This window comes from Lampetra fluviatilis, chromosome 63 (assembly GCF_964198595.1).
Source record: "Lampetra fluviatilis chromosome 63, kcLamFluv1.1, whole genome shotgun sequence".
Classification (NCBI taxonomy): Eukaryota; Metazoa; Chordata; class Hyperoartia; order Petromyzontiformes; family Petromyzontidae; genus Lampetra; species Lampetra fluviatilis.
The window spans coordinates 7429902-7446367 of record NC_136337.1 but is presented as its reverse complement, the minus strand read 5'-3'; the positions used below and the strand labels follow the sequence as shown (position 1 = coordinate 7446367).

Below are 16466 nucleotides of genomic sequence, written 5' to 3'. Positions count from 1 at the left end.
GCACAGATTGAAAGTGTAAACCCTCCAGTAGCAGCGGTGCGACTGAGGTCATCCAGAGCAGAGGCCGTGCAACGTCCAGCGACGCAATGCCCCGAGCCACAAATACGAAGCAGACATCAGAGCGACGACGACGACGATGATGATGATACACTCCGCTGCTCCTGACGCGGTTATCTGGCTTGCCCACCTCAATGTGTCGAGATGTTAACTACCTCGCCTGGTGTACAGGTCGTGGGTTTGATCCTGACGCCTGCTGCTGTGTATTTGTAGTTTGCGTGTCTCTCTCTCATCATCACGGTGGCTAGATGTTGACTACCTCGCCTGGTGTACAGGTCGTGGGTTTGATCCTGACGCCTGCTGCTGTGTATTTGTAGTTTGCGTGTCTCTCTCTCATCATCACGGTGGCTAGGAGATGTTGATAACCTCCCCTAGTATACAGGAGGTTGTGGGTTAGATCCTGACCCTGACGCCTACTGCTGTATATTTGAAGTTTGCGTGTCTCTCTCATCATCATCACGGTGGCTAGGAGATGTTGATAACCTCCCCTAGTATACAGGAGGTTGTGGGTTAGATCCTGACCCTGACGCGTGGAGTTTTCTCCCGGTCCTCCGGTTTTCCCCTCCACATTTAGAATCGACATCACGCGTTTAAGGTACTATTTGGCTGCTGCTGCTGCTGCTATAAATGTCCACGTTGATTATAAGCCACTTCGTTGAGCTATCATTTGTGATAGGCAGGTCGCTTGTGATGAAGAGCAGTACAGCTCAGTGGGTGGGCCTTACCTGGTAAAATACAAAGTCTATTTTATTGTACAAATTTGACATTGCAGTTGGTGCTCCGCATCGACATCTGCCGTACCAAAATAAGAAGATCGCCTCCTCTACCCCTCCCCCCTCTGTCTGCGACGTGACAAACGAGGGCACAGAGCCGCGGGGGGTGGGGGGGGCGAACAAACATCCGCCGTGGCCGCGCTCAGAGCGTTCGCTGTTGTCGGCGCGGGGTTTCGAGTTTCGGGCTGCGCGGGTTTGGCCCCCATCCAACAGCCACCGCCGCCGCCACTGTTTTATTCTGGGGAGGAAAGATTTCGACATCCGAAATAAATGTTTAATCTGGAAAACATTCAAGAGCGCCTCCGTGACACAGCGCCGCTCTGATACCGTTGTTGTTGTTGTTGTTTTGGGAGTATTATTTATTTATTTTTATTTAGTGAAAGCGACGATCGCTTTCACGGTCGTGCTCCATCGCACCTCCGATTCGCGCGGTTGGCTACGTACGGTGCGAAAGAAATCCAACGCACGTGGTGTTGCGGCGGCTTGGGGGAGACCTTCATGCAGCAGTGGGTTGACCATGGCTGATGGATGAGGTATTGAGGCGTTGTGGTGTTGCCATGCTGTCATGGTTAGCGCACTGCACCTGGTTCCCTGGTGTTGGCAGTTGAAATAAAAACGCACATTGAGCAAATCTCCCCCCCTGCCTCTTGTCCATCCAGCTGTATAGAATCGTGGTGTACACCACACTTGATGGGCAGGTCACGTGTGGGGGGGTGGGTAAAGTGTGGGTAACTCCGACCTTTCCACGATTGCTGGCCAGCGTGCAAGAGTTGGCCAAAACACCCTTTCGCAGGCCCTCTAGTCCCCCTTGATTCCTTTTCGTCTCGTCAAAAGTTGAATTACTTCCCATTCTTAGCTCTCATCAAGCAGTGCGTATCACCCCGGGTGCTACGATACGGCTGGGCAAGAGATGCTCAAAGCACTTTTTAATAAGAACCCGGGACTTAACTTGACCTCGTTATCTTTGCACACGAGGGCGCACACATTCTCGCACAGTCTGCTACGAGATAGATCGCCACATGTATGTGTGTTGAACTTCTTTCGCGCCGTACGTAGCCAACCGTGCTAATCGGAGGTGCGGGAGTAGGACATCAAACTAAACACAAAACGAAGTTCTAAAGAAATGAGATTTCAATCTAAATTATTTAAAAGTGCATCGCTCCAGTGGCTTCCTGATATCAGAAGGAAGCGCGTTCCAGACGGCCGCAAAAACGCATCTGAAAGCGCCACGCGATGCAGTGACCGCCGTCTTTGTCCGACGGTGAGCCAGAAGCTGCTGCCGCCGCTGCTGCTGCTGCTGTGAGGGTGATGGAGTTTGCGTGATGGTGGTTCATGTTCCTGGAAGAGATCAGCGCGGTGTTGTGGCTCATTTGTGGCCAGCGCTTTGTGTGCACTGAGTGCGACGTTATAACACGACAGTCGAGCCAATCTACTTTAGCTTCACAGAGCTCTAATTTATCCGTATGAAGTGCAAGACATCATGACAATACGGTACTTCTATCGTGCAGTCACTGCTTACCCAGCTGGGCCGGTGGACTCTGAGCACTTGAGACTCCGATGTCATCGCAACTCAGTCGGCGGTACCCCCCGAGGCTCCGTGTGAGTCATTGGCGCGCGAGCTGAGACCGTCAGCTCGCGCTCTTCCTTCCCGCACGAGGAGGAAGCCATTGGAGCGTTGCACTTTTTACTGGTAGGAACCTCCTGGTTACACCAGCCCACAGGGGATTATTGTGTCCGTCCGTCCGTCGTGCATCCAAAAATGGGAGGGGTGGGGCTGGGTGGAGAGGGGAGGGTGGGGAGGGGCTGGGTGGGGAGTGTGGGAAGGGGCTGGGTGGGGAGGGTGGGGCTGGGTGAGAAGGGTGGGGGTGGGGCTGGGTGGAGAGGGGAGGGTGGGTAGGTGTGGGAGGGGGTGGGTGGGTGGGGAGGGGCTGGGTGGGGAGGGGTGGAGCTGGGTGGGGAGGGGCTGGTCACCCCGTGGTGCCCTTATAAAACTCAACGTTTAACCTACTCACGCCGGCTTGTGCCCGCCCTCACAATCTGGCATATTTGCAGAATACACCACGCCGCCGTTGGCCCTGGCCATTGACCGAGCAACCCAACGTTCCTACCAGCTCCCTCCGCAGGAATGTGTAAATCATCGAGAATGACGAACTCATTTCTTTAGAACTGATTTCTGTGGTTAGTTTGTTGTCTTTCCCCTGCACATCCGTTGAAAGCAGTTGGATACGTACGGTGCGAAATAAGTTCAACATACACACGTACGTATAATTTGCAAGAACGAAACCACTGTACTTCAGTGCTCTGGCCAAGTGCTCGCATGGTTTCACATTCCAACAACTTTGAGATGAAAAGCCGCTGCCGACGGCACGCCACACCTCAATTCCTCGCCGTGGGTCAACAGCAGCGGCCTCAGCGGAGCGCATCAGAGAGTGGCCACCACTGAGATCCTCCATTCAGATCCAGGCATGGACGAAGAAAAAAAAGACCGAAAACACCGTTTGGAAATATTGAGGTGTATCCAGCGGCTGTTTTTATTGTATTGCGTACTGTATTCACACATGTTACTGTATACATATACATTTTTTTTTATCAACATCGTACAAAGTCTTTTCTCTTGCTTCCGGGGACAAATTCAACTTTTAAATATCACCCGGATCTCGTTCGCTAGCCCAACGTTGTGCAACACCCCATATTCCACAACGCATTTTGAGCTCGACTGTGTACTTTGAAATGCTGCCCTCTGCGGAAACAAATAAAATAACATTACATTTGGAGAACGATGCACGTGAAAAATTACGGATTGTGTCATTTTAACTCGCCATCATTGCCACCGTAGGCAATCGTTAAACCATTCGTGACGATGTGAGGCTCTGTGGGGCATCGTGCGTGAAAGGAGCAGGCACTCCCCCACACAAACGTGGAACATTGTTGGGCCAATGTTGTGGTATGTTTACTGAGCCGTCACCTTTAAGCTAAACGAGGCACAGCTTGGAATCGTGGCAATTTGCGTGATTTTATTCCGGGACGCCACGTGCCTAGGAGCTGTTAACTTCCTCGCCTGGTATATAGGAGGTTGTGGGTTCCATCCCGACCCTGATGGAAATTTGGAGTCTGCGTCTCTCTTCCCGTGGACGCGTAGATTTTTCCCCGGGCCTTCCGGGGTTTCCCTCCACGTTTAGAATCAACGTCACGCGTTTAGAGTATCTGGCTGCTATAAATGTCCACGCGATAAGCCACTTTCGTTGAGCTATCATTAGTGATAGCCAGGTCGCTTCTAAAAAAGAGCTACGTAGCTCAGTGGGCCTTTCCTGGTCAAACAAACAAAGTAGATTAATATTTTTTTTTTAAATGGTGCACGCACACCCGGAAGCTGATTTCCATTGTTTCGGCGCGGCGTCGCAAAATGTAAACCAGGTGAAGCCACGGCTGGTGGAGTCGGTGTGGCCCACGTGTCACCTCCTCTGAGGTACAAGCAAAACTAGGACTAATCATGGGCAGCAGAAGAAGAATATCCCACAGTAGCGGAAGAGTGGAGAACCACACGCAAAGGCATCGTCTCGCAGTGGTGTATTACTCATATTGCTGTTGTCACGTCACTGAAGAAGAACAGTACTTTAACGTCCCAGGAAGATTTACAGATTTCCTGGGACAGCAGCTGCCTCAAAAAGAAGACGGACGCTCCTCGGAAAATCAGCACAGGCGGCGGCCCGAGCGGTCGTGGTGGGTGGGCGGTGGTCGTGGTGGCCGGTGGGCGGCGGTCGTGGTGGGTGGGCGGTGGTCGTGGTGGCCGGTGGGCGGTGGTCGTGGTGGGTGGGCGGTGGTCGTGGTGGCCGGTGGGCGGTGGTCGTGGTGGGTGGGCGGTGGTCGTGGTGGGTGGGCGGTGGTCGTGGTGGGTGGGCGGTGGTCGTGGTGGGTGGGCGGTGGTCGTGGTGGCCGGTGGGCGGTGGTCGTGGTGGGTGGGCGGTGGTCGTGGTGGGTGGGCGGTGGTCGTGGTGGGTGGGCGGTGGTCGTGGTGGGTGGGCGGTGGTCGTGGTGGCCGGTGGGCGGTGGTCGTGGTGGGTGGGCGGTGGTCGTGGTGGGTGGGGCGGTGGTCGTGGTGGGTGGGCGGTGGTCGTGGTGGCCGGTGGGCGGTGGTCGTGGTGGGTGGGCGGTGGTCGTGGTGGGTGGGCGGTGGTCGTGGTGGGTGGGCGGTGGTCGTGGTGGCCGGTGGGCCCTGCTCCAAGCGGCGGCGACGGCGTTGGGGGGCGGCCGTGGAGGCAGCGGAGGCCGCTGCGGTGTCGCGCTGCTCACTCGGGAGACTGCTCCGGGGGGGACACCTCCAACAGCAGCTGCATGTGCTTGGTCAGCGTTGCTGCGGGGAAGAGATAGGGCAGAGGCAGAGGTCTCCTGTGTAGCCTGCAGCGGCGGCCGGAGGGTTAATCTATCCCACCACACGTGACCACCATAATCGCCACAATTAGGTGGGTACGCCACAAGTAGATCACCATGGTGGCGAGATGTTAACTCCCTCGCCTGGTATACAGGAGGATGTGGGTTCGATCCCGACCCTGATGTATATTTGGAGTCGGCGTCTCTCTTCTCGTGGACGCGTGGATTTTATCTCCAGGTCCTCCGGTTTCTCCCTCCACATTTAGAATCAACATCACGCGTTCAGAGTATTTGGCTGCTGCTATACATTTCCCCAACTATTTTTTATTTTACCAGTGAAAGCCCACTGAGCTGAGTAGCTCTTTTTCAGAAGCAACCTGGCCACAAATGATAGCTCAACGAAGTGGCTTATCATTTGGAAAGGTATAGCAACCAAATGCTCTAAACGCGTGATATTGGTTCTAAATGTGGAGGAAAAAAACAAATATACAACAGACGTCAGGGTCGGGATCGAACCCGCGATCTCCGTGTTACCAGGCGAGGTAGTTAACAACTCATAGCCACCGTGGCACCACACACAATTTTGTAACGCACTCATATTTCACGAATAGGACGCATTGTTCGATCAAGGACGCGGAGGTGCGATCAGCATTCAAGTGCCCGCTGCTCGGCCCTTCCGTACCTCCCCTCCCCCACCCCCGCACTCTGCCTGCTCCAAACTCACAAATGAATCCGATCTTCAGCTTGAAGTGGACGAAGGGCAGGTAGAAGATGAGACCGCCCAGGATGAAGATGGCGCAGTAGAGGTACTCCCACTCGGGCAGGTCGATGATGGGTGCGAACACGAGGTACACGGACACGACCATCACCAGCGCCGGGATCACCACGGGGACCTGCGCGCGGACCGCGACAGAATTTAGAAATCGCACCGCGATTTCGGAGCGAGTCCTTCAAATCACGTGTCCAGATTTACTTGGGGGGGCGGGGGGGGAGGACTCATCTGGTTCGCGAGAGACAAAGCAGCCGGGCCATTGTGGGGGTCTTTTAAAACTACAACTATTTTTTATTTTACCAGGTAAGGCCCACTGAGCTTTGTAGCTCTATTTCAGAAGCGGCCTGGCTGTCGCAAATAATAGCTCAGCAAAGTGGCTTATCGCGTGGAAATTTACAGCAGCAGCCAAATGTTCTAAACGCGTGGCGAAGTTGATTCTAAATGCGGAGGGAAAACCCGGAACACCCGGGGAGAAATCCACGCGACCACGGGGAGAAAGACCATGAGCGGCGCTGTGCGGAGCGGTGGAGAGTGCTGAGGAGCTTGGTGTAGCAGTGGTGAGCGGTGGTGAGCGGTGGTGATCGGTGGTGAGTGGTGGGGAGTGGTGGGGGCCCTGGCAGCACTCGCCCTGACGGGCCGATGAAGCTCCTTGCGAGTGAAGCGCATCACGATGAAGGCCAGCATGGTGAGGCCGTAGAAGATCCACACGGCGAAGCTGAAGAAGTTGATGAGCGTGTTGATGTCCGCCGGGATGATGTAAATGATCGTCAGGATGCCCTGTTGGTGACAAGAGAGAGAGAGAGGAGTGAGCGAGAAGCGACGAAGTTCGAGAGAGAAAAACAGAGATGCAAGCACGTGGACGTGGTGTGGCCTGAGCCACGCCCCGGCCGCCTTTGTCTCCCCAGTGGCGGCAATGTTTACACACCGCACCAGGTACTCGACTTAGGGCAGGCCCAGGACCGGTTCACATAATCGGCACCGGTGTTGGCCGTGAGCGGGAATAGAAATCCCGTCGCCGGGTTCATGGCACAGGATAGCGCTAACCACCACCAATACCACTCCCCCCCACACACAGACACACACACACAGACACACACACACAGACACACACAGACACACACACACACAGATACACACACAGACACACACACAGATACACACACAGACACACACACAGACACAGACACACAGACACACACAGACACACAGACACACACAGACACACACACAGACACACACACATACGCGTAGCCAGGACTCACGTTGAAGAGGATGGCGGGCGACGGGGTGAGGCGCCGCACGTTGATGAACGACAGAACCTCGAGCATGTGACCCTCGCGCGCCGCCACGTAGGTCAGCCTACACGAAGACAAAGATCCCCCGTGTAGCCTCTTCAGTGTATTTGGGCAAAGTGGTGCTAGCGTTACGTTCCCGTAATTATGAATAATCACCGTTGAGTCCGGCATCGTTAGTGTGGTGCACGTGTTTGCCTGCTTGCTGGCATCTGTGGTGCATCCCGTGGGTGGCTGCGTGGTGCAGGCGGTGGGTGGTGCGTGGTGCAGGCGGTGGGTGGTGTGTGGTGCAGGCGGTGGGTGGTGCGTGGTGCAGGCGGTGGCTGCGTTGGCGAGTGGCGGTTTTGAAAAAGAGCTTCACAGCTCTTCGTATGCTTTCCCAGAATCAATAGAAATTCTGATTCTTGTGGTGGCGGTGGTGGTGGTGGCAGTGGTGGTGGTGGTGGCGGTGGCGGTGGTGGTGGTGGCGGTGGTGGTGGCGGTGGTGGTGGTGGCGGCGGTGGCAGTGGTGGTGGTGGCGGTGGTGGTGGCGGTGGTGGTGGTGGCGGTGGTGGTGGTGGTGGTGGCGGTGGTGGTGGCGGTGGTGGTGGTGGCGGTGGTGGTGGTGGCGGTGGTGGTGGCGGTGGTGGTGGTGGCGGCGGTGGCAGTGGTGGTGGTGGTGGTGGCGGTGGTGGTGGTGACGGTGGCGGTGGTGGTGGTGGCGGTGGTGGTGGTGGCGGTGGTGGTGGTGGCGGTGGTGGCGGTGGCGGTGCTGGCGGTGGTGGTGGTGGTGGTGGCGGTGGTGGTGGTGGCGGTGGCGGTGGTGGTGGTGGCGGTGGTGGTGGTGGCGGTGGCGGTGGTGGTGGTGGCGGTGGTGGTGGTGGCGGTGGTGGCGGTGGTGGTGGTGGTGGCGGTTGTGACGTTACCGTCCGGCCGTGAAGCACGATCCGTTGGCAGCGCCGAACGTGGAGAAGGCGACCGCCAGCGGCACGATCCAGGTCATGACCCCCAGCGTGCGGTCCCCAAACGTCTGGTGACAGACCGGGCGGCGGTGGTGGAGAATCGGGGTCACGAGCGTTGTGTCCACGTGTGTGCCTGGGCCGAGGTGAGGGTGGTGGTGGTGGGGGTGGTGCAGCAGGAAGGGGGGACGGCGGTGGGGGTGGTGGGGGGGGGGCACTCACGACGGCGACGGCGGGCGACTGCAGCAGCTCGGTGGCCGTCATGGTGGTGAGGTAGGCGATGTTCATGAGGATGTAGCACACGGTGACGAACGGGATGCCGATGATGATGGACAGAGGCAGGTTTCTGCGGCGCACACCACGGCGGACAGAGATTCCCCCGGATAGCGTCAACAGGCTGCTGGGGCAAGTGCTGTTAGCGAGCAGAGGCTATGAAGGCCGGCACGGCGCACGAGGGGGTGGGTGGCCGGCACCACGCCCGGCTGCCTTTGTCTCCCCGGTGGTTACACAGCGCACCCGGGACCCATTTGAGGCTCGAGTCGACCTAGGGGAGGCCAATGACTAATTCAGATTTCATCGTCACTGGTGTTGGCCATGAGAGTGGGAATTGAACTGGGGTCGCCGGGTTCTAAAGCAACATGAAAACCGCTACGCTACCACCCACACACCCACACACACACGATAGCATTGACGTGGGCACCACGGTGGCTAGGAGATGTTAACTACCTCGCCTGATACACAGGAGGTCGCGGGTTCGATCCCGATCCACATCCTAGAATGTGCCTTACTGGTAATATAAACGCAGTCTACGCCTGTAAATGTCGCTATTCTATACGACCGACGTAGAATACAGGAGAAACTCCTCTTATCCGTTACCATGTTACGCATGATACCTATTCTCCGCAGACGCCGTTGGGTCCACGAAAGACGACTATGATCATCAAGCTGTTCTCCCCTCTTCAGTACAGACACCCGCTGCTCACCGTGGGACGGTTTCCCGGTACTCTGCATTTTCTTGCGGAGATTATCCGCAATGTATTCATGCGCGGTAAGTTGGCGGCTAAGCCCCGTGGATGTTGGTCCCCACACATCACCGCATCACCGCGCACAGGAGGAACTCTCTGGGAGTACAATCCGCCAGCGACTTTCAATCACCAGCACCAGAATGAGAAGAAGACAAAGCAACCGCATGTTTTGTTACCGGAAGGGATTCTTCAGCTCCTCGGTCACGAAGTTCAGCTGGTTCCTGTGGGACAGACGCAGGTTTTGTGTTTTTGGCGTCAACAGACAGCGGGGCAAAGACTTCGTGTGCCCAATCTCCGAGCTCTCCGCGATTCGCGCGCGAGGAACCGCCCGTGTGACAATCGACGTTTTGTTTTAAAGTAACGATTCAAGTGCTTTGTCGTCGTTGTCATTGTGGTCGCCTGTGATGTTTCCTGTGTCCACGAGAGGCGGCGACGTGCACCACACCGTCAAACACCACACCGTCAAACACCGCACCGTCAAACACCACACCGTCAAACAGCGCACCGTCAAACAGCGCACCGTCAAACACCACACCGTCAAACACCACACCGTCAAACAGCGCACCGTCAAACAGCGCACCGTCAAACACCGCACCGTCAAACACCACACCGTCAAACAGCGCACCGTCAAACAGCGCACCGTCAAACACCACACCGTCAAACACCGCACCGTCAAACACCGCACCGTCAAACATCACACCGTCAAACACCACACCGTCAAACACCGCACCGTCAAACACCACACCGTCAAACACCATACCGTCAAACATCACACCGTCAAACACCACACCGTCAAACACCACACCGTCAAACACCGCACCGTCAAACACCACACCGTCAAACACCGCACCGTCAAACACCACACCGTCAAACACCGCACCGTCAAACATTGCACCGTCAAACACCGCACCGTCAAACATCGCACCGTCAAACACCACACCGTCAAACACCACACCGTCAAACATCACACCGTCAAACACCACACCGTCAAACACCACACCGTCAAACACCGCACCGTCAAACACCACACCGTCAAACATCACACCGTCAAACATCACACCGTCAAACACCGCACCGTCAAACACCGCACCGTCAAACACCACACCGTCAAACATCACACCGTCAAACACCACACCGTCAAACACCACACCGTCAAACACCGCACCGTCAAACATCGCACCGTCAAACACCACACCGTCAAACACCACACCGTCAAACACCGCACCGTCAAACAGCGCACCGTCAAACACCACACCGTCAAACACCACACCGTCAAACATCACACCGTCAAACACCACACCGTCAAACACCGCACCGTCAAACACCACACCGTCAAACACCACACCGTCAAACACCACACCGTCAAACACCACACCGTCAAACACCGCACCGTCAAACACCACACCGTCAAACACCGCACCGTCAAACAGCGCACCGTCAAACACCACACCGTCAAACACCGCACCGTCAAACACCACACCGTCAAACATCACACCGTCAAACATCGCACCGTCAAACACCGCACCGTCAAACACCGCACCGTCAAACACCGCACCGTCAAACACCGCACCGTCAAACACCGCACCGTCAAACACCACACCGTCAAACATCACACCGTCAAACATCGCACCGTCAAACACCACACCGTCAAACACCGCACCGTCAAACACCGCACCGTCAAACACCGCACCGTCAAACATCACACCGTCAAACACCACACCGTCAAACACCACACCGTTAAACACCACACCGTCAAACACCACACCGTCAAACACCACACCGTCAAACACCACACCGTCAAACACCGCACCGTCAAACATCGCACCGTCAAACACCACACCGTCAAACATCGCACCGTCAAACATCGCACCGTCAAACACCACACCGTCAAACACCACACCGTCAAACATCACACCGTCAAACACCACACCGTCAAACACCGCACTGTCAAACACCACACCGTCAAACACCACACCGTCAAACACCACACCGTCAAACACCACACCGTCAAACACCGCACCGTCAAACACCACACCGTCAAACACCGCACCGTCAAACAGCGCACCGTCAAACACCACACCGTCAAACACCGCACCGTCAAACACCACACCGTCAAACATCACACCGTCAAACACCACACCGTCAAACACCGCACCGTCAAACACCGCACCGTCAAACACCGCACCGTCAAACACCGCACCGTCAAACACCGCACCGTCAAACATCACACCGTCAAACACCACACCGTCAAACACCACACCGTCAAACACCACACCGTCAAACACCACACCGTCAAACACCACACCGTCAAACACCGCACCGTCAAACATCGCACCGTCAAACACCACACCGTCAAACATCGCACCGTCAAACATCGCACCGTCAAACATCGCACCGTCAAACACCACACCGTCAAATACCACACCGTCAAACACCGCACCGTCAAACATCGCACCGTCAAACATCACACCGTCAAACACCACACCGTCAAACACCACACCGTCAAACACCACACCGTCAAACATCACACCGTCAAACATCACACCGTCAAACACCACACCGTCAAACATCACACCGTCAAACACCACACCGTCAAACACCACACCGTCAAACACCACACCGTCAAACACCACACCGTCAAACACCACACCGTCAAACACCACACCGTCAAACATCACACCGTCAAACACCACACCGTCAAACATCACCAACACGGAGCTGTGGAGCTCTTTTTGATCACAAATGATAGCCCAACCAAGTGGCTTATCACGTGGCAATTTATAGTCGCAGCCAAACATCATCATCATCATCGTATGGAAACATATAGCAGCCAAATATTCAAAACGCGTGGCGTTGATTCGAAATGTGGAGGGGAAAACCGGAGGACCTGGAGAACAATCTACGCGACCACGGGGGAGAGAGACACGCAAGCTACAAATATACAGCAGCAGGCGTCAGGGTTGGGGTCCAATCCACGACCTCCTGCACACCAGGCGAGGGAGATGACATCTCCTGGCCACCGCGGCGCCTGAAGGATGGGAGCCAACTGAGAGGTGCGAGGATGAGTCACAGATGAGCACAAAGGCAGCAGCAGCAGCCACGCGGTGAGCAGACGCAGCAATTGCCTAAGCCAGGGGTGGGGAACGTCCGGCCCGTGGGCCGTATAAGGCCCGCGGGCCGTATAAGACCCACGAAATCATTTGGTCTGGCCCTGCCAAGGCAACCGCAGGCGGGACTCGAAATTCAATAAATCTAGGAGCAAACCTGCAAAAGCAGTTGCGAGTAGCGACATCATCAATACCAGCTAACATCACACACCTCACCAAAGAGAAGCAGTTCCAGTCATCGCATTAGGGGCGAGTCAATTAAATGTTTGACCAAATATAACGGGCTAATTTTTAAGTTGATAATGTTGTATGGCCCGCGAAAGATGATATATAAATATCCAAATGGCCCTTGGCAGAAAAAAGGTTCCCCACCCCTGGCCTAAGCTCTGCGGTCCTTCACATGCCAAGGTGGTATCGGCCAACTCGTGAGTGCTGGTCATTGTCCCTGAGACTGACTTGTCTACACCAGAGACATCAGCAGCCGTCTTCGAGGCCTCGTCTCACCACCAGTGTCAGACCAGAGGACACCGCCCAGTGGCGGACAGCACAAGGACCATGCCACACGCGTCACGGCATCGAGAGCTCGCGGAGAGCGGCGATGTCACGGGATGCCTGTTTGCTCGTATCAAAGTATGAAACATAAGAATAATGAGAATAGGTGTTTACCCTTTCTGTTTGCATGCTCACCACAAGTACGTGTGGCCTAATGCGAACTTGATTCCTTACTAGAGGTTTAATCTATTTGGTGTTTGAACATCTTAACACAACTGCTTTAGTGCCAGAGAGGGTAAACATCTATTAATATTTATCAGCAGTTACGCCGTGTTGTTTTGTTAACGTTGGGAGGAAAGGTGAGAACCCAGAACAGAGGGAGAACATACAAAGTCCACTCCATCACGCACTCGGTCACCGACAACGAATAGATTCCCGTATTGCCTTTAACCGACTGTTAACCGGCTATTAACCGGCTCTTACAGCCGATACTTTATGCCCACTGACACACAAACAAAGACAAATATCCCCCTTATAGGCTTCACAGATTTTTGGGGCAAGTGCTATTAGTGAGTAGCACGACACACGAGGGGGTGGGTGGCCAGCACCTCGCCCGGCTGCCTTTGTCTCACTAGTGGCGATGTTTTTACACATCGCACCAGGTACTTGTTTGAGGCTGAGTCGACCTAGGGGAGGCCCAGGAGCGGTTCAGGTAATCGTCACTGGTTGTTGGCCGTGAGCGGGAATCGAACTCGGGGATGCTGGGTTCGTAGCGCAGAGCGCTAACCGCTGCACCACCGCTCCCTACTGCTCAGTGCCACACACTCCGTCACACTCTGTAAAACGGTGGAGAGAATGTACAGAAACGAAACTCCGCAACGAAACTATTTTCATTCTACCAGGTAAGGCCCACTTGAGCTATGTAGCTCTTTTTCAGAAGGGACCCGGCCACAAATGACAGCTCAACCAATTGGCGACTTATCGTGCGGAAATTTCTAGCAGCCAAAGACTCTAAACGCCTGATGTTCATTCTCAACGTGGAGGGAAAAAACCGGAGGACCCGGAGAAAAGTCCCCGCGGCCACGGGGAGAGAGAACGAGAGAGACACGGCAACTCCAAATATACCGGCAGTCAGAGTCGCCATCGAACCCACGACCTCCTGCATACCAAGCGAGGTGGTTAACATCTCCTAGCCAGCCAGGCACGTGCGTTGCCACTGCCACCACCGTGGCTGCCCAAGCGGGCGACGGACTTCCCCGCCACGAGGGGCTCACTCACCAGCCGTCGTAGGCCCACAGGCCATTGTAGAAGGCGACCCCGATTGAGCCGAACGACAACTGCTGTCCTTCAAAGCTGTTCTGGAGGTTCGTCGTGTGTCCTGTGGTGGGGGGGGGGGGGGGGGAAGGACCGGGAGCCTCTTGAAGATAACGAAACGACCGGCGAGCCCCCTCCGCGACGCCCAGCGTGGTGAAGTATGGTCCAACAAGGACCCCCGCGACGGACCCCAGCAGCGGGTCGACAAGAGGGCGAGCCAAGTTCCGTAAGTCGAATGTTTACTTCGGGCAAATTGGATTTCGGTCACGACGGTGAATGGACGCGCTGTTCAACTTGGCCACTTTCCTGAGTGAACTGCTCGTTCGCAGAGCGTGGTAGCGGTGGCAGTATGTACGTTGTATGTAGTACGTATGTTGTATGTTGAACTTCTTTTTCACCGTACGTAGCCAACCGTGTAAATCAGAGGTATGGGGGAAGAACAAACAACCAAACACTAAAATCCGTTCTCAAGAAATGAGTTTGTCAATCTAGACGACGATTTAAAAGTCGATAGCTCCAGTGGCTTCCTAATATCGAAAGAGCGTTCCAGACGGCCGCAGAAGCGCTTATGAAAGTGCGCAATTGGGTGACCGTCTTTGTTTGATGGTTTGCCAAAAGCCACCACTGCGCTGATGACCGGAGTTGGCGTGATGGTAGTTTATGCTCCTTGACAAGATCAGCAAGGCATTGTGGTTCATTTGTGGCAAGCACTTTGTGTGTAATGAGCATGACCTTATAAGGCATTAGTTCAGCAACCGGAAGCCAATGCAGCTCGGCGAGCACCGGGGGGAGATAAAGGCGGCTGGGTGTGGTGCTGGCCACCCAGCCTCTCAGGTGCGATGTGTGTTTATGTCTCAATACATATTCAGATTTTGATGCTTCTATCGCACCGTGCGCAGCCAACTGTGCTCGAAGGAGATGCTCACTAACACCACATTGTCAAGCACACTGCTAACGGCTCCACTGTTGATCTATATCTCAGTCGTTGCACGCACAAGTGTGTGTGTGTCCGTGTGAGCGAGTGTGTTCGTGTGTGTCTGTGTGAGCGAGTGTGCTGTGTGTGTCCGTGTATGTCCGTGCGTGCCGTGCATGCCGTGCGTGCCGTGTGTGTCTGTGCGGGCGTGCTGACCCCGTGTCCGTTTTCTTTTTAGACCGCGTGCCACCGCCGCCATTATTGCGCTGTAAACCACCGGGATCACGGTGTCACCGCGTGATGCCGGGGGCCGCTGCCCACCCCCACCCTACAAGACTCTTTACGACGAACTCCTCAAGGCTGTGGCACTGGCCGGCACATCTCCAATCAACGTGCGCTTTATCTGCGGGTCAGATTACAAGTTCGTACCGCTTTCATTGCGTGGCCCTCCAGAGCCGATACAATGGGCACCATCATTTCTATCTTGCCGAGGCGTCACCCACCGCTTGTTATAATAAAGGTGCCGCGGTGGCTAGGAGATGTCAACTACCTCGCCAGGTTTGCAGGAGATCGTGGGTTCGATCCCGACCCTGACGCCTGCTGTATTTGTGGAGTCTCTCACTCTCTCCCCCCTGTCACGTGGACTTTTCTCCAGGTCCTCCGGGTTCCCCTCCACATTTAGAATCAACATGCATTTTGAGTATTTGGCTGTGATAAATGTCAACGTGATAAGCCACTTAGTTGAGCTATCATTTGTGGCAATGTCGCTTCTGAAAAAGAGCCTCTATAACTCAATCGGCCTAATTTGGTAAAATAAATGTTTAGTTTTTAGTTTGTAATAATGTACAATCTTCGGTGGTGTCTGGGGTGTCATCACCCCAATACTACAATCCATCCACGCACTCTCCTGCCTCTCCCCTCTCATTTCACTCGACTCCCCTCCACGCACTCTCCTGCCTCTCCCCTCTCATTTCGCTCTACTCCCCTCTACGCACTCTCCTGCCTCTCCCCTCTCAACCTATCATCTCCCTCTGCGAGATACCCATTTACGCATATACACAGGTCTACGACAGCCCAGTATCCCTCTGTGAGATGAGAGGGGAGAGGCGGGAGAGTGCGTGGCTGGAGGGGATCTTGCATGTCTATGGACGTTCGTCGTTGTTGTGAAACGTCGCACCGCGGTCATCCAGGAAATTACGAGGCACTAAAATCCGAGTGTCTCCCTCCCACCACGCTCACCCGCAACATTATCTTTAATGGCACGGACATAAAGATTCGGCTTAAAATTAGCGGCGCACACCGCTGCACCTGGGATACCGATCAAGTATCTCCCCGAGCAGATAGCGAACCCCGATTTGGCAACGTTCCCAATTGTGGGGGGTGGAGTTGGGGGAATGAACTGGTTGACTTGAGGC

General features: G+C 55.1%; 1 protein-coding gene across 3 annotated transcripts in view; it reads right to left on the bottom strand.

The window, feature by feature from the left end:
* Positions 1–3356: 3356 nt before the first annotated feature.
* Positions 3357–16466, bottom strand: part of SLC7A9 (solute carrier family 7 member 9) — a 28782-nt gene continuing 15672 nt past the window's right edge. For 2 of the 3 annotated variants that reach the window (XM_078881999.1, XM_078882000.1), the window contains exons 6-13: positions 14103–14202; positions 9402–9446; positions 8423–8546; positions 8168–8271; positions 7233–7329; positions 6598–6747; positions 5923–6091; positions 3357–5181 (exon numbers count right to left, since the gene is read on the bottom strand). In XM_078881999.1, the coding sequence (XP_078738125.1) occupies positions 5117–5181; positions 5923–6091; positions 6598–6747; positions 7233–7329; positions 8168–8271; positions 8423–8546; positions 9402–9446; positions 14103–14202 (854 nt within the window). In that variant the 3' untranslated portion in view covers positions 3357–5116. Of the gene's footprint in view, positions 5226–5922; positions 6092–6597; positions 6748–7232; positions 7330–8167; positions 8272–8422; positions 8547–9401; positions 9447–14102; positions 14203–16466 lie in introns of all 3 variants that reach the window. The other variant, XM_078882002.1, reaches the window with a different exon arrangement.